General features: G+C 36.0%; 2 protein-coding genes across 2 annotated transcripts; both read left to right on the forward strand.

Annotated features, from left to right (window-relative positions):
• The first annotated feature begins 437 nt into the window (after window positions 1-437).
• LOC117613863 (probable DNA primase large subunit) lies at window positions 438-6,811 on the forward strand. The gene is made up of 19 exons (XM_034342468.1): window positions 438-721; window positions 1,225-1,286; window positions 1,370-1,473; window positions 1,571-1,652; window positions 1,724-1,783; window positions 1,947-2,004; window positions 2,320-2,339; window positions 2,886-2,969; window positions 3,108-3,172; window positions 3,333-3,381; window positions 3,475-3,522; window positions 3,612-3,701; window positions 3,854-3,913; window positions 4,545-4,604; window positions 4,846-4,920; window positions 5,032-5,117; window positions 5,691-5,784; window positions 5,887-5,994; window positions 6,237-6,811. The coding sequence occupies exons 1-19, from the start codon at window positions 589-591 to the stop codon at window positions 6,252-6,254; spliced, it is 1,356 nt and encodes a 451-aa protein (XP_034198359.1). The 5' UTR covers window positions 438-588; the 3' UTR covers window positions 6,255-6,811.
• A 2,526-nt stretch (window positions 6,812-9,337) lies between these two features.
• Window positions 9,338-12,575, forward strand: LOC117615068 (squamosa promoter-binding-like protein 18). Its single transcript, XM_034344062.1, has 5 exons — window positions 9,338-9,514; window positions 9,716-9,807; window positions 10,487-11,044; window positions 11,519-11,655; window positions 11,781-12,575. The coding sequence occupies exons 3-5, from the start codon at window positions 10,785-10,787 to the stop codon at window positions 12,332-12,334; spliced, it is 951 nt and encodes a 316-aa protein (XP_034199953.1). The 5' UTR covers window positions 9,338-9,514; window positions 9,716-9,807; window positions 10,487-10,784; the 3' UTR covers window positions 12,335-12,575.
• The last annotated feature ends 7,349 nt before the right edge of the window (window positions 12,576-19,924 follow it).

A 19,924-nucleotide genomic window follows, 5' to 3' on the forward strand; every position in this document is an offset into this window, starting at 1 on the left:
TTCAAGACTATCCCAAAATTTAGTCCAATCCATGACAGTTTATCATACCAAACGACTCCCGAGAGTATTATTTTCCAATGTTAGAAGAGGTGCTAAGTTGGAATTCTCACCAAAATAAAAACAAAATTTAAATGCAATTCATGGGCAAAGGCGTCATGTATGTTTATTTAACTTCTGCTAATAACAGCGTCACCACTGATTGAGTTACGATTTAGAAAAATTACAAAACCTTCCAATTACGTCAGACTACGATTATATTAGTTTAGTTTAGACCATGACTTGTATCTTTTAAATCACACACAAGCTTAATAATTTAGGTGGTATTTATATAAATTTCTCTTTTAAAAAATAATAAATAAAAATCGTACGGATCCTTAGGCAGCTCAAGCCCAATTCTTTTGCGTCCATATGTACACCTTTACGAGAAAGCCCAACGGGAGTGCCCATTTATTTCCCGCCATTTTTCTGTTTTCGGCTTCTTTGGCGCGCAAGTAAAAAATAATGAACTGACGCAACTGTGGCCCACTAGACTAGAGATACTTTCTCTTCTGAGCCCGCTCATCGGACTGAGAAAGGAGAGGAGCCAAAATGGAACCCGTTCGGTCTCAGAGAAAATTGATCGTCAATGACGTCGTCTCGACCCTCCCTCTCTACCGCTCTGCTCCCGCCCTTGAAGTTCGTCTCGAAGAGTTCGAGCTTTTCGCCCTCGATCGCCTCCGAGGTAATTCCTACCTTCTCGATAACTTTTGCAAATTTCGTTTCCGAGCAAGAGTATATTTTGTCCAAAAATTCGGGGCAGTTTTTGCTTTAATTTTTGTTTGGTTCCTCAGAAAATGTCGGAAAGGTGAACGCATTTTCTGGTGCTAAGTTAAATATATTATACCAGATCTTTCACCGTTTAGGGCTCCAAAATTAACCGAAAAGAAAGAGCTAACAAGTGTGGGCCTGGGACTCAATGAGATCATAGTGGTAGACGGTCTTGTATGTTGTATTGTATTTTCCGGATTTGTTCTTTCATAAACTTCTTAGTAAGGTAGAAAATACTGAAAGCGTAGAGTTTTGAGCATATTTAAAATTCAACATTTGACTGTCGCTGTTGTTGGTTTGGAAGTAAATGCAGGAAAAGATTTGTTATTTGCCTGCTAGAGTGTAACTGTTTGGGAGCTGAGAAATAGAAATGCTTTCTGAAATAGTAATTGATGGCAATTACTGCTTTTTATGCAGTGCTAAAAGGGATTTCTGATGCATTATCACGAGGAAGGAAACCTGAAGAAATGGAGAAATTGGTAAAACCATAGTTCCAGGTTGAATATCTTTCAATTTCCCTTATTACATGCTTTTCGCAAGTTAACATTTAGGCCTTTTACAGGCAATTGATCTATGGAAGACAAATATGAGGCATCCTCAGGCATCCGAGGTCATCAACAAGGACATAATATCACACTTTGTTCTGCGTCTAGTTTATTGCAGAACGTAAGAACTCAATGCTTTTGGTTATAAATGTTTGTGCCATAAAGATTTCCTCATTTTATCTTATTCTATTATTGTTACCTTTTAATCCGTGTCTTAGGGAGGACCTGAGGAAATGGTTTCTTTCCATGGAGACTGCCCTATTTCGTTACCGGTTTAAACGGGAAAAGCAAGAAGCTCAGGTAATATGCATAGTGATTGGTCCATTTTGTTAGTTTCTGATGATGTGAATATTCTGCTTTTGGGAATTCAGAGGGCACTCATGGCAGAATTTGATCTTCCATACAAGGCAGTTAGTAGTTCAGAATTCGAGGTAATTATATGCCTCATACTTATGATATCATGAGCTCAATATGTACAAATGTGTATCTGAAACTAAGACCATTTCAGCATTTTGTATCAGTCTCATACTTTTTCAAGCCTTTAATGTCTTGGTATATGTTGCAATCACTGTATTATTTTATCTTCCTGTACAGAGTGTAAAAGAGAAATTGGTCCTGGTTTCACGTTCCCTCGGTCAATCTTCACCAACTGGTAGGACAGAGTATCGATTTTATTGGTTATTGTATCTGAATACTTGAGTCAGTAAATTTTGCATCACTTTTAAAATTGTGGGTTTTGTTAATTCCACTCAGATGCACTGTTAAGTATCCTAATTGCGTGGTATGTTCAATACTGTGGTGTCTGCCTATGTTGTTAGGTCTTGCATTCGGCATGTTCATTTACCTTTTTAAAAGGAATTGCAATTTGTTGCTCACGTCACCAAAAAAGAAGTGATTTATCTACATTTTCCTTCATAGTTATCTATATTTTAATTTGCTCCTTTTATTGCTTTTCTTTCTTTTGCAGCTGATGACATCTTCTTCAAGGTGTGTTTATCTTTGCTTCATGCTACTCTTCAACCATATATTATTTTCCTTATTATTTGTTTAAGACAGTGTATCTAGTTTTTGGAGTATAGGTATGAGTCTCCCAACTTCTGTTTATGTGGAAGTATGGACAAAAACCATGTCTGATGTTCTTGTTGGTCCAATGTGGTCCTATGAAACAAAACTGACATATTCAGTTGGTTCTATTTATTGCTTGTGTTGTTTTATGGATGAAATCAATTATTAAGAAAAGTAAATTATTGAACGCATCTAAATTCTAACTTGCTATAAGCTCTCCGGCCCTTGCTAGATTTCCCACCATGAATCTTATTTTGTCAAAAAACACTCAAAAGAAACATGTGAGTATGTGGGTTTGTATTCTGATGGTTGGAAATATGTTAATGCATTGTTTGCAAATTTTGGGAAGAAGGAGCTTCCTGATCTTGTAGTCTTCAAATTAATAAGTCACCTTATGTCAGTCACATTTGTATTTTTCTCTTTGTTTTCCTTCTGTTTTTTTTCTTATTATCCCACTCCTTCATGAAGGTACCATTTGAAGAAGTTCCAGAACTTGTAGCTGGTCGTAGAGTGTTCATCAGTAAGGGGCATGCATATATAGCTATGAGTCAGGTTAAATTTGATGCTTTCTATTAGTTCTTGCACATATCCATAAAATGACGATTATCCTTGATATCATTTTGCGTTTATTTACTCCTCCTCTCTCTCTCTCTCTCTCTCTCTCTCTCTCTCTCTCTCTCTAAACAATAGGTGGTTTCCCTTGTTGCCACGCAATTCCGCAGTCATCTGTCAAGGGCACTTATTTTGACAAACAGGTTATTGTTGGCTATTTGTAATTCAAAAAGTGTTGGTAGTTTAAAATTCATTGATTATACTTGATATTACTTGGTATTATTTCTTTCCTCTGTATTGTCTGGAAAATCTAAGAGGTTTTGGGTTTTTCTAAATATCTGAAGTTGCATTTTCTTCTTGCAGAAAATGGACTACAACTATAGCAGAACAAGAGAAGGATCGGTTGACTCCAGTGAGTATCGGATCGTGAACCTTATATGTTGAAATAGGCATATAATTTCAAGTTAGCTTATTGACAATTTTTTTCCCTTTAATTTCCATTCAGATTGTTGAAGCCCTATCCTCAAGTTACCTGGGACCTGACTATTCTCAGGTAGGTCATTACTTGTATTAACACATCTATTACCCATACGTATCAATTGTAAGTTGAAGTTGATTAGTCTATGTTGACTGCCTTTGTAGCCAAAAGAATTTGCTCAGATTTCCTTAAAAGACATTGATGATGTAGCTAAGAGCTCCTTTCCTCTGTGCATGCGTCACCTATTTGAAAAGGTATAAAAATTGGATAAAGAATGGCGCTTCTATGTTTTTCTGGCTTTGTTATTCACATCTGTCTATTTTATTTGCTAATTTTTCTTCTCAGGTTCTTTTGAAGTTTTTATATTTCACTGTTCTCTTGTTTCATTCGTTCTACTTATTTGCAGTTGAGAGAGGATCATCATTTAAAGCATGGAGGTAGAATGCAACTAGGTCTCTTCCTCAAGGTTAGCATTTCAATGAGACGCATCAGTCTGGTTTCTGTCCTGTCTTTATGTGGGTATAGATTAGCATTTCAATGAGGCGAGACACATGTGGTGAAAAACTCCTTGATAACATGTTTCCCCATGATTACACCTACTATTGCCATATGTGGTTCAATTTAACTTTTCCACGTCCTTTCCAAACACATACTTTTCAGTTTCTCTTTTTTATTCATACACATCGTGCATAGTTACATAGACATCAGATACTGATCACTGACATATACCACTGCTTGGGTTGAAGTGGTGCTTTTTTTATGTCTTGATATGTATGTTAGTGACGAGTGATCAAAATTATTGAAAGTCATTCACCCTTTTTATGTATGTGCTGTAAACAGTTGCATTACCTGTTTATAGGAAATGTAAAGATTTGCATTAGTTGACGTTTATTTTGGAGAATTCGGATATATTATTAAATCTTCAAGTTTTGCTGCACATTTTGATGCATGAAAAGTGTCAGTTGACGTTTATAAATACCACCTTGCTATGACAAATTGCATAATTTGTCAAAAGAATCATGAATCTGCCTTTCTAGCACCTGTTTTTCCCATTGGTTATTTTTTCACGAATTTTGTTGATTAACCTCTATGTGTAGGGTGTTGGCTTGAAGCTGGATGATGCCCTTGCGTTTTGGAAAGCTGAGTTCTCGCGAAAGGTGAGTGGTGTTTTTGAAGTCTTTCATCTACCAAATCTTCATCATCGTAAAGGCACAAAGTTTTCATCTAACATTTCATGGCACATGTTATGTGCTATCAAGATAGCAATCCAGCTTATTTGTCCACATATGGTAGAAGGATGAGGTGTATTTTTATTGCAAAATGTCAGTAAGATGCTTTTCTTTCCTGGTCCTTCTGGCTTGCCTTGATTCGATGCTTTGTGCTTTATCTTTGTCATAGGTTGGTGCCGAAAGGTTTGACAAAGAATATTCATATGGCATACGCCACAATTACGGAAGAGAAGGCAAAAGAACAGTAAGACATCAAACTCAGGAGCAGACACTTGGATGTACTTGTAAAGGAATACTTAATATGATGCTGTGCGTTATGATCACAATCAAATGTGTTTACTTTTGGACATTGCAGGATTACACACCTTATTCCTGTCAAAAAATCATCTCTTCTACTCCTGGTGTAGGAGATCATCATGGATGCCCATATCGAAATTTCAGGTAATTACTATTATAAAATTTTTAATTAAGCATCTGGATGATGTTTAACTTGGCATAAAGAGATATAACCTCTGAACTTGGCCTGTGTGACATTACTGGATGCGTTGTATTGGATAGAACTGCCACAGCTATATATATATATTAGTGCCTCATGGGAATAATTCAATGGTTTTTTAGCTAAAGTATACATTGTTGATCAACACCATCGAACAGGGAAGTTATAGTTTAGTGTCAAATGACATCAGCATACCTTATCAACTTCAACCTGATGTAGTACAGCCCGTAGGTATTAGATTAAGCACTCAAACAATAGAACAGAGAAGAATATAAGAGACCGAGGAAAAGAAATAGAGATCGAAAAGATGAGAACAAATATATTAGGAAACTAATAAATTTAGGTCGTACGCGTCCTGCATCACAACCATTTTCTTTTAGTCCTCACACTTTAATCGCATCTCCTCGCCCTGGAAAACAGTACTTGCTCATCATGGCTTCTTTATTTTATTTTTTTGGAAACACTTGTTTGATAACTTGAGCAAATTATACTCATTGGCTCTTATTTTTCTGTGACAGTGAAGAGAATTTGAGAGCAGCTCTCAATAAAATGGGAGTTACCGGCCGTGCAGTTGGAGATGTCATGGACAAAGTGCGAAACAGACATTATCAGGTGAAAATTTTACTACATGCATAAACAATTGTTCCAGGCTCATCTTTTTTCGTTCTAACACGAAGTTAATACATATGGACTACTTGGTAATGTATGCATCAGCTGGCATGCACCTTGACGTTTGAAGCTGTTCATGGGTCATCATGCGATGCTGGGATTAACCATCCAAATCAATACTTTTCTGACAGCCAAAAGATTATGCAGTCCAAGGTAAATTATGTTTTTATTATACTATCAAAGACCCCAAAAAAAAAAAAAAAGTCACTGAAAGCTCAGCGAAATTCGGTTTTTCGGGAGTGTGCCTAATTGATGCATATGAGCATGCAGTAAAAAAGATGCTGAAGTTACGTTTTGAAAGCTTGCCTAAGGTTCCCAAAACCTTGATCTGTTTGTTTGAGGCCTTAAAAAGGCTGAAGTTGTACCATGCGCTTATCCAAATTATTCTCTTGCAGAACCAGTCTGCAGCTTAAGAAGAGCTTTTGGGCATTGTCATTCCAGACAGGTACTTCTCTCTAAATAGTCTACTTAAGTTAGTGCAGTTTGTGCAAGTGAAGGACACACCCAACCCAAATGCAAATAACAGAGCATCGAGCCAAAGTGGACCCAAAATTTTGATTGTTCTATCCACACCTTTCCACTCAAGGAAAGCCTTTAAAGTCGGTTCTCTGCCCGAAAGTAGGCCATGCATTATGGTTTTTATACACAGAGATGGCAGAGCTGGTGGCCCCACCTTTCCTTTCCCGGCATAAAGGTCGTGTTCTGCTTTACACTGAAAAATATGTAATTTAGTATTATTTAGAATCGCATCTTCATGTGAAAATTCGGACTTCTTGATAAGAATAGTGCATGGGGTGGCATATTCTCTGTTTTCATTCGCCTGATTATGGGTGCTCAATGTGGAAATAGCATCACCTGGATCGGATTGAACGTATTCTTGTTGACGAGAAAGGGGTTGGTTCTATTCTAGCAACTGACTAATCACGAAGCACATGATAAAATATAATGTTAAATGTTCCTTTTGAGGATATAGGGTGAAATGCTATCTATGTTTTATGAAAGATTTTCGTTTATAATTTGAATAATGCTCTCGTAATTTCCAATTCGAATCATGTAATATTCTACATCGGTTTTTTTGTGTAATATTTGATTTTTTTAAAATTATGTACAAACAATAGTATAGTTCTTAGATATGACTGCATTTGAGTGAACAAAGTATATTGTCAATGGCTTGTATTACTTTTTATTCGTTTGCTAAGAGCGAATTTCTTTAATTTTTTTTCTAATACAACCGATGGTTTAAATTATAAGGGAATGTATTATCATGTATCTAATGTCCATTGACCCACCTTCAAATTGGGTAGGAGATATGAGGCCTAAAGGCTAAAAAGGCACTCATTAATCAGCGCGACCCCTTTCCTATTCAGCTTTGCCACCTTATCTTAAAGTCCCGTTTGTTTTATGAAATGAATTTAAGGGGAAATTATTTCTCATGTCATTTCTCAATGGATGAGAAATAGAATATTCTTTTTTCACGTTTGGTAATGCTAGGAAAGTAATTGGGAAATATCACTTTATTTCATTTCCCATGTCTGTTTTGAGTATGAATGAAAAAGAAAGTTTGTATAAATTTTCAATTATAACTATATTAAATCAAATAAAAAAAGATTGCATTTTATAAAATATTGTAATTCTAAATTGTTAATGGGGGCAAAATGGTCATGAAAAATGTTTATTTGATATTGGTTCATTTTCCCAAACTTTTCCATGATGAGGGAAAACAAAATCTGAGTTGGGAGGATGACTTCACTTTCTCCTTTATTTTCCCAAGGGCCAGACAACGATTTCTCATGTCTGGACTTACCAAATATGATAAAGCAATTGATTTCCCATCCCCAAGTCTCATTTTCCATGAACCAAACGGAACCTAAGAGAATAAGTCCCATTCAAGCGCTTCGCCTTTATTCATCTACAGCTGCTACGCTTGGTATTGTAAACACATATCTATTGCTTGCAAGTTGCTGCCCTTTCAAGTCCCAAAACAGCCTATTTTAGACCCAAATTTAACGTTGCGCCAAGTGTTATTGTTAAATCTAATGGCAAGGTATACTTTCCGTCAAGAAAAGTAGAGTGCAGGATTTCTTACACACTACTAAGGTATTATGGGAGTTCGAACATGAGACAATTAGTCTACAAGTCAATGTCTTTTTTCCATAGACTAGACTCTGTTTGCACAGATTTTTTTATTTCGTTAAACATCAATCACCACTTTATTCAAGTTATATTATACAAATGTATATTAATGTTCACATTGAATTACCAACTACCTTTTAATTTAGTGATGTTTCATTTCCTATGTTAGAATAAGTTTGAAGTTCGAATTTCCTACTCCCATTAATAAGAAAAGAAGGGAACCTAAACCGACGGTGAGACTATAACATTGCTTTTTCTTCTTTTTGGTGAGGAGGACTATAATATTGTTGGTAAAGTATCCTTAAGAAAACATATGAACATCATAAATGGGCAACATGTGAACGTTGAGAAAAATAAACCTAGCGGAGTAGCGGGGGGGACCATCAACTTTTAGAGGGGAAGAAGGAGTCTCTCTCTTTAGAGAGTTGGGGTTTGCACAAGCGTGCAAGGATCTGTTTTCTATTTTACTTGTTTTAATTTGAACAAAAGGGCTTTGCCTTCCAAACCCCAAGGTTTTCGGGTCGTCAAATTTGAGCAGAGCTCCTTCTCCCCTGCAAGTTTACAAGTGAGAATAATAGAAGAAGAAGAAAGAAGTACCCTTCTTTTTATGACCTAGTGGGAGTGCACAGTGGCTTTGCTTTGCTGCTTTGCTTTGCTTGCTATGCGCCACCATTATTGTGTTTCCATTTCCGTAAGCAAATTCATATTTTAAACTATGAGTCATAATATGGTTCCTCTCTTTAGCTCACGTAAACTATCATTACAATTTAGTGCTCAAACTTAAACAAAACATAAAAATGATATATATATATATATTCATATTTCTTAATTACATGAGGTTTTTTTAAAATACCAAAGTTAGGAAGGAGTGAGAGAAAAATTCACATACGAGTATCATAGAAATTTGAATTGAAGATTACTTGAAGCGTTAAAGGCGAACTAACACCCTATTGGTAATTACATGAACTTGATCCGCTTCCTCTTCTAACCCGATGGCTGATCCTTCATAATATTGGTTTCAACTTTTGTGCACATGCGATTGTCCTCCTCCTCACCTGCTGCTTTTCTGGTTTTGATTTTGGTTAGTGGATATGGGTTAAAACTCCAAGTCAAATAGAGCTCAGAACCCAAGAAGGAACATAATGGAATGTGAGCTATGGAACACAATATTAATTCCTTTTTTTCTAGTCCCTCTGACCTTTCCACTCTATTCCACTTTTGGTACTTCACTCTCTCTACAAAGTTGAAAGCAACTACACTCTGTCCCTTTCCCTTCCACACGTTTTTTTGCATTTATTTATTTTTTAAAATTTTCACTCTTTATTAATCTTTGTGCATTTTTATTTATTTTATTGTCAGCCTTGTTTAGAAAATGGCTGCAAGCCTAAAATGGTAAGGAGACTTACCAAAAGATGAGCCTTCGAGTTATTGTGGTCTCTTTCTTTCCCTTTATAACTCTCTCTTTTCTTTCCTCTCTGGAGTTATCTATTCAACAAGCTGCTCTCTCTGTTTCCGGCTCTGTCCTGCTTGCTAGCTACTAGTAGGCATCTCTCTTTTCATATACTTTTACTCCAATTTTCAGTCAGACAACTGATGCCTCAAAACTCCAAACCAGGCTTCTTATTATTGTTTACCTTTTGCAGAATGTCCACAAGTTCTTCCACATCGATTTGTTTTTTCAGTTTTCATGCTTAATTACACTTGCAGTTGTTTTTTTCCTTGTTTTACTTCCTCTTTTCAGGGTGTCTCTATAATTTGGACGGCGGGGATCAAACTAAAGCAAGTTTTGTGCTTCACTTTTGCCTGATTTCCAGGCTTCCCTCAGAGGCTGAGGTACCCATCATTCTATCTTTTAATCCTTTTCCTCATCATGTTCTTGTTGTGATTTTAAGGAATTGTACTTGAAAAATGATTTCCTTTTTTATTAAAAAAAAAAAGGAAAAAAAGAGAGGCTTAAAACAGTAAAAACTGTAGTGTACATGTGGTTCTCATTAGTCAATATTGGTGGGCTAGCTACTAGATTTGCCTTTAATGCCTTCATGGTGATCCAAAATTTACTGCTTAGAGAGAGTTTAGGGAAGAAAAATTTTTAAGGCACACTTTTGAAGAAATAATGAAAGGATTCAAGACTGTTTGTGATAGAGATGATAGTGCTAGCTAGCTCATGTGGCATACTGACACTTATATAATTATAGCTTTTGAATAAGCAAAAAGTTGTTTTTCAAAATGCATCTCCAGGCTGAGGGTTTCTTACAAAATTATATGTAACTTGGAGGAAGAGAATTAAATAATTATACTACTTGCCTTCTTACCGTTAAGGAGATATTCCGAATCACAGTTTGACACATATGCAAAATAATTCATCAAAAACACAAAAAGAAAAACTTCTGCACACATGTCACACTGTATTGGCAAGAATATAGGAGCTCCTGCTTACGTAAGGAGGGAAGTATTTTCCATTAAGTGGATAACAACTTCTCATTTAAAGTTCTCTCTCGCTCTCTCTTCCCAGTTGGTAGGCAGAATTGATATTGAACAGAGGAAGACAGGGAACCCAATGCTCTATGCAGCAGTACTTTTGGATTTTGGTGATGCGTAAAAGAACAAATGTATTTTAGGGGAAAAGAAAGTGTTCATTCCAAAGAGTCTTTTTCTTTTGGCTATTACTGAGGACATTTTGGAAACTGGTTGCCCTGGAGAGAAGGCATATTAAAGATTGTTCCAATTTCATGCTGCTTCTGGCTTAGGACTGCATACATAAAACTAGAGGATATCTCTTGATAAAGTTTGAAACTTGTGACTTGGGCAATATGGAGAACGGATCAAGGGGCAAGTTGAAGCATCCAGGGGTCTCTATGATGAAGTCATCTTCGAGTGCTGCATCTTTGAAAAGACCGCGAAGAACCAATAATGGAGCCCAAATTGCATCATGCTTGGTTGATGGGTGCAATTCAGACCTTAGTGAATGCAGGGATTATCATCGACGCCATAAAGTATGTGAGCTCCATTCAAAGACCTCAAAAGTTACAATCAAGGGCCAGGAACAGCGGTTCTGCCAGCAATGCAGCAGGTAAAGGGGGAAGAAATAATCTTATGTTAACTACTGTGACGAAAATGTATATCTGATCACAACAAAAAATTGTGCAAGTTATAAGGTCAAGTAGTTGAAATTAGAACTAAGGGACCAGAAGTATAATTCAACTTATTTATGTTCATAAGTTGCTCTGCCTAATAAAATGTATTTGTTGGTTTGCCCCATGTATAATCCAACCGTCCTGCATTCAAAAAATAGAGCATCTTGAACTAGCATATGAGAGTTGGACGCATTCTCTTACAAACTAGTCTTACGTGGAATTGGTGACCTCAAAACCCGATTAGATGTCTTAGTGTTTATGTATAGGCATAATGCTTAGTCATTGAAAAAAGATGGCTACCATATGGCAAGTTTTTCTTGTGGGTTAATTAAGACTCTTCTTTCCACATATCCTGGTTGCCTTCTTTATGTATATGTATATATATTGACATTCTTCATCACATTACCAAGGTTCCATTCATTAGAGGAGTTTGATGAAGGAAAAAGAAGCTGCAGAAGACGTCTTGCTGGACACAACAAACGCCGAAGGAAGCCTCAATTAGAACCCATGTCCTCAAATTTGGGAAGATTCCTTTCCAGTTACCAAGGTTCGGATTTTTAATTGGGAATGTTGTGTTCATGGACAGTGTATTTCACATTTTCCATAGTCCTGATGAGATATCTGCAATTGTTTTCATTAGCTTAACTTGAAGTACAATGCGTTCATATACAGGCACAAGATTCTTACAATTTGGTAGTCCACAAGTGTGTCCAACAAATGCTGTAATGAACTCTGCATGGGGTGGGGCTATGAAAGCAGAGAATGATGATGTGCTTCTTCATAGCCACTCACAGTTAAGTGAGACGAGAAGAAACTTATTTCCGGGATCTTTGTCGTGTGAACAGAGCATTGAGTCCATGCTCTCTCAACCTTCTGCCTCTCAACAACTTGTTGGTACTAACTTTGCATTGGGAAATTCAGGCAACAGCAACAAGATGTTCGCCAATGGATTATACCGCGACGTTGAATCCAATCGTGCTCTCTCTCTTCTGTCATCGACACCAGCATCTCGGGGGGAGATTGGTTTGAGCCACGCAGGGCAGTCCAGTTCAATCTGGCCACCTCAGCCCCTGATCCCTAGACTGCGCTACGATGTTTTGGGAATGGAGGATGACGCTGCCATTTCCAATTTGGTTGCTGATGGCAGCAGCAATGCCAATAATATGCATTTCCAGGGCATGTTTCAGATTATATCTGATGGCTCAACTGCTGGTGCCCCTCACTAGAAACCCTATCCAGCTGGTGGGGGTAATTTTATCTGCATAGATTTAGCACTCCTTTGTTATTAAACATGAAGGAGTTGACTGCCCTTGTAAAATTGAGAGAGATCAAAATGTCTCTTGTTTGTATTTTTCTCGTACCCCTGAAGAGAAATAATCATGCTGCTATATGAAAGTATTTTCTATTTCCACGATGTAACCATTTTATAAGTTGTTCACTCTGATCGTCTGAATCATGTTTGTCTGAGCTGATGAGACTTTTTCTATTTCAACACAATACATGAAATGATTGACCAAAGAGCATCATATGCAATTATCTTTGAGTTTTGTGAAACTAGAGACCACTGATCTTAGGGGTAGGAAGGAAGGAGGAGAGGAATTTACTCTCACACATTGTCGCTTAGGGGTTTCGAACTTGAAACCATTGATCTCAGGTCAATTATACTTTTCTACTACCCTACGGTATGACCCCAAACATGCTTTGAGTTTTCATTTTTTATTTTTGGGTATGAACATGCTGATCCCAGTGGTTGAAGGGCCTGTATGGGCCTCTAGCCTCTCTTGGAGCCCAAGTTTTCTTTTTCAAAGTTTATTCAGTTAACCCAGTTAATTCTCAACTCCAGCCCAATTTGAAATCTTAGCTTCTCCTCGGTTTGAGCCTCACATTTATAGTGAGGGTTAACTACCTATTTTATTAACCTCATATTCTCCTTTGTTTTCATTTTCTTAATTAGTCCATTTTTAATAATAATAAAAAATTAATGGGAAATGAGGGTTTGAACTTGGGACCCTTGGAAAGGGAAGTGCAACTACAGTTAGATAGTAATTATGAAAACAAAATGCACTTAATTAAACCCACTTGAAACAGAAATTTCTTTAAAATGTGTTTTAACCTTTGAGCTCGTTTGATAACTAGTTCAATTTTAGTTTTTTTATTTTCTTTTTTTGTGCTAGATTATAAAGTAAAATGAGAGAGAGAGAGAGAGAGAGAGAGAGAGAGAGAGAGAGAGAGAGAGAGGAGAAATAAAAGTGAAAACAAAAACTTGAAAGTGAAAACAATTTCAAATAGAGTTCAGTTTTTAATTTTCGTTTTCATTTTTGTTACTCCTCTCTACTATCCTCCCTTCTCATCTTCCCTCTCAATTTTTTCGCCACACTCATTCTCACTTCCATTCTCCTTCTTTTTTCCTCTATATTCTAGCACCAAAAAAAACTAAAAACTAAAAACTAAAATTGAAATGGTTATCAAGCCTTTTTGATTATCAGTGTAAGAAGATAACACGCTTTGCTTTCCCAAATAATTGACATAATTTAATGGGGGGATATTTGGGTCGCTGTTGGCTTACTGCTCTGCTCTGTCCATTTGTGGTGGTTGAAGATGACCTAAAGTAGACAAAAGGCAAACCAAATTAAGTTACTTTCCTTTTCATAAGTGAAGACCTCCAGTTCGTTAACCCTAAACTGCAATGGCCCCTCCTCTGCAAAGGCCCATTACCGCACATGCTCCCCTCACACAACATTGCTTTCTTCACAATTATTAATATTATTATGATGGAGATATCAAATTAACCTAATTGTGGTTCTAAATTAATCTCCAAATTAACCACCACATGAATCATGATGAGACGATCAAACATTATGTTTATTTTCTGGATTTATAATTATAAGTAGGTTAGTTCATATGTTAATTTACAGCTTTGGGCAGCATGCACTTCCAAAAAAGATACTAGCTAGTCTTGCTGCCTTCTCTAGTAGCCACAGTTTTGTCTTGCTTATGAACCATCAAATTTGTGGAGGAAAAAGGGAAAGTCTTTTTGGAAATTAGGGTTTTTGATGTTGAAAAATCACTAATTTTCCAAGATTGGTTAATCACACACGAGTTGCCTCAAAGCAAAAGCGAGAGTTTGGGTTTCATATATGTATCTTTGTGTTGTGTTTTTTTTTTTTTTTAATAGATAAGATTAGGGTTGCAAGCCATGTGCATACATTATAAGTCGTTAGTGTCTCCACATTGAGTAGTTTTTTAGATGGTTATGCCTTTTAAGATGAAGTTACTAGGTTAATTAAGTAAATGATTATGCCTAATTAACCCATCTTCTAGTGCATAGCTCGTGTCCTTAGCCGGCCAATTACCTAACATGGATTTGACTAATCACACACAAAACAAGTTATTGTTATTGGAATTTCTTGTTAGGCTTTAGTTTGAATATTGGATTCCCAATAAATTCTCCAAATTTAACAAAATGGAAGACTAATGATTACTAACACGCTCATTTTTATAGTTAGCTATATGTTATAATTAGTCGAGCACATTAGTCAGTCAATTCTGACCAACTTACGAGTGGGTGACTGGTCCTAACACGCTCATTTTTCTTCTTTTTCTTTTTGAAGTGATGATATGATAACATTCTTAAACAGATGCAAAAGCCAAGCATATAGTTCGTTCTTTATTTCTTCCTTGTTGCTTTTACCAACGCTTGTTGATCACAAGAGCAAAGAAAGACTCAAAGATAAAGAGACTTTGAATTATTAATGGGTGCACTGAGAGACAAAAAAAGAATAGTGACTTCTTTGAAAGGAGAGTAAAAAAAAAAAGGGGGCAGCAAAGAAACTGGATCAGTGTTTTTGAAAATGAAGATGAATTAGAAGAGGAACCCACTTGAGACGTGACTTCCTTAAAGACATGTGCCCAAATGGGAAAGAGGTCCACGTATCATTCTGGTTGACGTTGATGGTGTTCGCCCTAAAATGGAAATAAATCTGACAGGTGGGGGCCCACTCTCTGTTCAACCGTGTCCATTGGATTTCCTCCTCCTCCTCCTTTTTATCAAATGTGCTTGCTGGTCCCCACCCTCCACCGCATTCAGAGCTTCATAAAACCCTAGATTGTGAATTATAATTGAAAGTGACAAGATTTACAATCTTACACACATACAAGCTATCAAGCTAAGCTGGCTGTGACATCAAATTCCATTATCGACTACTATTCTAGGCCTCATACATGCTTTCTAATCTGACCATTTTTTCTGTGCTTTGCTCCCTCATTTTCAAAGGGAAAAAATGTCAAGAGTGTGGATAAGAGCATAGTGTAGGTTTGGTTTAATGAGAAGTACAAGAGTGTAGGTTTTTGGTTTAGAAATTACTGAAGATATCTTAATATCAAGTTTTAAAGCCGATTTGAATATAAAATGATTCGTAAACATGTCGAGTTAGCATTAAGTATATTCTGCGACGATAATTAAATAGGTTCGAATTAAGACTGGAAACGACATGTTCAGATTATTAGGCATGAACCCGAAAGCCCTAGTGCAAGCAAAACACAAAACTGTGAGTATAAGTCATGATTTTCACCAAAGAAGCAAAAGCATACATGAGGAGTAACATCGGAAGCATACTTTTTTCAACCATCACCACATTCTTAAAAACCCTTTTTTCATGATTTCATCAAACCAAGCCCATTACAAATGTACCACATCACAAACTGGAGAGCAACCAATTTGGTTATAATAAAAAAAATCCAATGAGGGTTATGAAATGGAAATTATTCCAAAATTGACAACACAAAGAGCCCCCCGTGGGCTGCTGATGAACAACTGCTAGCAGCTACAGATGTTGATTTCTTTTTTCTTTTTCTCACGTACGAGTTTGACAGGTTGAGAAAAGCCATCTGCGTTTTTTATTGGGCCTAAAATAAAAAAAAAGGAAAAAAAAAAAAACAGAAACAGAAAAGCTAGCTAGCTAGGTAGCCATCTGTGTTTAGTGGTCCACTAGGATTGATGATGGAAGAGGTGAATATGAAGGCACGATGGTGGTGGTGGTGGTCGGTGGTCACAATCAAATAGTTGTGATCCAAATGCCTCTGTCACTTTCTGTTCGATTTTTTTATCCTTGGCTGCGTTTCCATGTTTTATAACTGGAGACGGTAATTTTAAATATGCTGTAAAAAAGTAGAATTCTTAGATTTTTTTAAACACTTTCCATCATGGTGTACGGAGATAGAGGACATAGACCATACCTTCAGAAAATAATAAGGTATTATTTCCATTATTCAATGTTATTTAGGTGAAACCCAGAAACCCAGTTGATTGGCTAAATTCAAAACTTTACCCTACCTTCCAAGTTCTGTAGCATTGGACCACTCTACAGTGTTTAAAACGCATCGTTTAGAATTTGGGGTAGTTCAGTTGGTCTTCATTTTGTCTCAACTCACTGCTTGAAATATTCTCGGCCCCCACCACAGCAATGTTTCTGAGTTGGATTCTAGCTACTTATCTTCTTTTATCTTTGCCTCAAATGCATCAAAATTTAAACCCTGATTCAATCATATCATAGCTGTCGGATATGAAGCATATATATGAAATGTTCATGGTAAAAATCTAACTCAAATATGAGGTGAAAATTAATTTTGTATGCATTGTATCAGCCTTGTCGTCTACCTCCATATTATATAAGTGTACAAGTTATACTACATAGCCATACTCTAATATAATTCTATAATTTCTCGTACGCTAGAATAACAAAAAATTCCTGAGTTGAGATGTTTAATCATAGAACCGGCTGACTCCACATCCACTTCAGGTTTGATATATATACATTCTTTCATTTCAAGTAAGATTTCAGATTATTATTAAGATATATATGCATCATTGCAAATATGTAAAGATATAAAATTGTAAAATTTCACATATTTACAAGTCGACTTTTTCAGTACATGCATGATGGCCATATGTTCACGAAAAAGGTACAGTTATCTAATGGAGTTTGACCTGAAAAAAGTGGAAGCACAAAGACACTTTGTGCTCCAACCTTAAAATTTGTAAGATAAGAACAACAAACTTATTAGTTTCATATAGATTTACTTCTTTTTTATTTTTTTACTTTTTTGCTGTGTGACCAAACACGAATTTTCCTTTTTGGTTTCTAATCTTAGTTTCTAATATTGGTTTGTTCTCATAGGAGAAATTCACAACTCAATTAGCCAAGACAAGGTTCAAACCCTAGCCCCCCAATAGGTTACTATATACATTGTTATACGGATGTTACAATAATGTAACGTTCAAATGTATTTGGACTAATTAAATAAACATTACACAACTCAACTCGTTTCATACAATAATTTCGAGTTATTAGGACATATTAACTTATTATATTCAATTTTATCAGTAACATTTTTCAATAACCAATTTGGAATTTCTTTTAAATTTATGGCATGTTTAGTTATCTCTGAAATGAGAATTTGAATTATTCTGATTGTTTACTTACACATAAAAATGTTAAAATTACGTGAGTTTTACGTTGAAACTTTATTCTTATTATTCAATTCTATGAGTGGCACTTTCAAACACCAATTGGGAATTTCTTTGAAACTTAATTTTTCTGAAAACCTGGACCAATACATATTCTAACCTACTTTGCAATCCGCCACCAAATTAAATAGTGGACTGACTCGAATTCTTAGTACTATCAAAAAGAGATGACTATTAGAATACCAAATATAATTATGAAAACACCATAGCTTTGCAAAATCATAAAACTGTTTATTTTCTGAGCTTTGGAAAAAGATAGAAATAAATAGTTGGATTTGTGACGGGTCGATCACCATTATTAATTAGTAGGACACCAACTTAAACTTATGCCATGGACCACTAATTAATTAGGGCCATGTGAATTTGCACTTTTCTTTATTCAAAAATATTTCGCTATCTTTTTTTCTTTTTCTTTTTGAGAACCTTTCTTATTGAGATGGGCGATATCATATTAAACTCACACACACAGCACGGATGCTAGGACTCAAATCCAGGACCTTATTCGGGGAAGTAATTACTCCAAAAATGTTTCACTGCCTTTTAATTATTCTTTAACGAATTGCAAAATTAAATTAATACTTTATCTCTATATATTTTTCAGTGATGGATATATTGTATAGCATGTGCTAAGGTAACTAAAATGTACGAAATTCTTGTAATTAATTAAGAAGAAAAAAAAACTACATCCAACAATTTGCCGGCACCGGACAAGGACGTGAATGATGCGACATTGGTTGGTTTGGCCTTCCCTAATTTGAACAAATTCTTCACTGATAACTTACCAATATATACTTTCCATTATCAACATATATGATCACTTGCTCTCTTAGACTTAATTTCTAGATAACTTAAGCTATCATCTTATAAAAATAAAAATAAAAAACTCGAACAACTGAATGCTCACACGGTGATTAAGTTGGCGACAATACCTATACATTGAGGTCGTAAAACATGAATTGGTATATTCCCGTGATGCCGATTTAATAATTGAGAGTGAAATCTGAAAAGAAAACAAAAAATAACTAATGGGGAAAAAAGTTGGTTGGGTTGAATATGGTTAGACATTAAACATCTGGTTTTGCTTTTACTTGTAAATCATTGTGTACTTTGCGTCACTCCTTACGCAAAACCTTGCTTCAGCCACCTTCTTTCTTTGATCCACAAGTCCTCTCCTTAAATCCCTTCTTTTATGTATAAAATTTCCTCTCACTTCTGTTTCTAAAAATTGTACAAGATTTTTCACATGGAAATGTCCTTGCAGGGATTAATTTGTCTACCCCATAATTAATAATTAAACGTTCCGCTGTTTACTTTGTCTTTATATATTCTTAGGACACACTTGTATTTGGTAAGTGGCAAACCTCGAATCACTAAACCATGTTTTAATTAGCACACAACACACTCGAAAACCCAGATCTTAAGGTCTAATCGAAGTAGAACCATCGTTTTATTTGGAGCAATGTTTCGACTCCATGCATGTCTAGGCAGTTTGGGTAAACATGTTTTATTTCTTAAAATAATGATTATTTCACTTTCTAAGCTGAAAAGAAAACAACAGATGTAAATTTGAACTAATTGGTTTCAACTTATATAAACACACAGGCGAACAAAAAAACTATAGCATATCAAAACATGTTTAACTTGAGGTTAGAAATATTGAATCTCTAGATGTTGCTGTAACCTACCACTTAATCCAGTAAAAACCAGCAGCTTTAAAGAAGATGTACAAAATTAATGGAGTAATTTTAGCAACTGAAAAATTAAGACACACAATACACTACCACGGTGTTTTTTTTTTAGTACAAAAAATCAAGTTAATATCATTTTTCACTCGTCTAGATTCCCGTTAGCATGGCTTATTATTTTTCTTAATTAATAAAAATGGCAAATAAGGTGAATGAGCCAATGGGGGTAGAGACAAAAAGGAGGGGTATTTAGGTAAAAGGAGGGGACATACCAAGGCTCACCTTCTTAAGGTTAGGTCACATGATTGCCCGAGGCCGAAAATGGTCAGGTGTATATCAGACGTTGTTGGGTTCATCTTTCGACACGTAGTATCCCTCGGGACCTTTGCATTGATTGCCAGTTGCCAGCCAAGCCAAAGCCATCATCAACTCCTCCTCCTCCTCCTCCTACTCCTCCTCCCATTTTAAGGTTTTCTCCCATTTCGCTCGCTTTTCCCCTATTGGTCGAAGTCACCTGCGCCTCACGTGCCCAACAGTCCTCTCCTTAGCACCGTCGGATCCACACATCAGATCTTTCCCTGTCACTTGGTACTATTTATTATTTA

The sequence above is a fragment of the Prunus dulcis genome, chromosome 1 (assembly GCF_902201215.1).
Source record: "Prunus dulcis chromosome 1, ALMONDv2, whole genome shotgun sequence".
Classification (NCBI taxonomy): Eukaryota; Viridiplantae; Streptophyta; class Magnoliopsida; order Rosales; family Rosaceae; genus Prunus; species Prunus dulcis.

Bases quoted from the DNA above. Each gene is read 5' to 3' on its own strand.
- LOC117613863 (XM_034342468.1), top strand. From the start codon at position 589: ATGGAACCCGTTCGGTCTCAGAGAAAATTGATCGTCAATGACGTCGTC. The intron at 1,474-1,570 runs GTAAGAACTCAA...TCCGTGTCTTAG, and splicing joins CGTCTAGTTTATTGCAGAAC to GGAGGACCTGAGGAAATGGT. The intron at 3,523-3,611 runs GTAGGTCATTAC...CTGCCTTTGTAG, and splicing joins TGGGACCTGACTATTCTCAG to CCAAAAGAATTTGCTCAGAT.
- LOC117615068 (XM_034344062.1), top strand. From the start codon at position 10,785: ATGGAGAACGGATCAAGGGGCAAGTTGAAGCATCCAGGGGTCTCTATG. The intron at 11,045-11,518 runs GTAAAGGGGGAA...CACATTACCAAG, and splicing joins TTCTGCCAGCAATGCAGCAG to GTTCCATTCATTAGAGGAGT. The intron at 11,656-11,780 runs GTTCGGATTTTT...GTTCATATACAG, and splicing joins ATTCCTTTCCAGTTACCAAG to GCACAAGATTCTTACAATTT.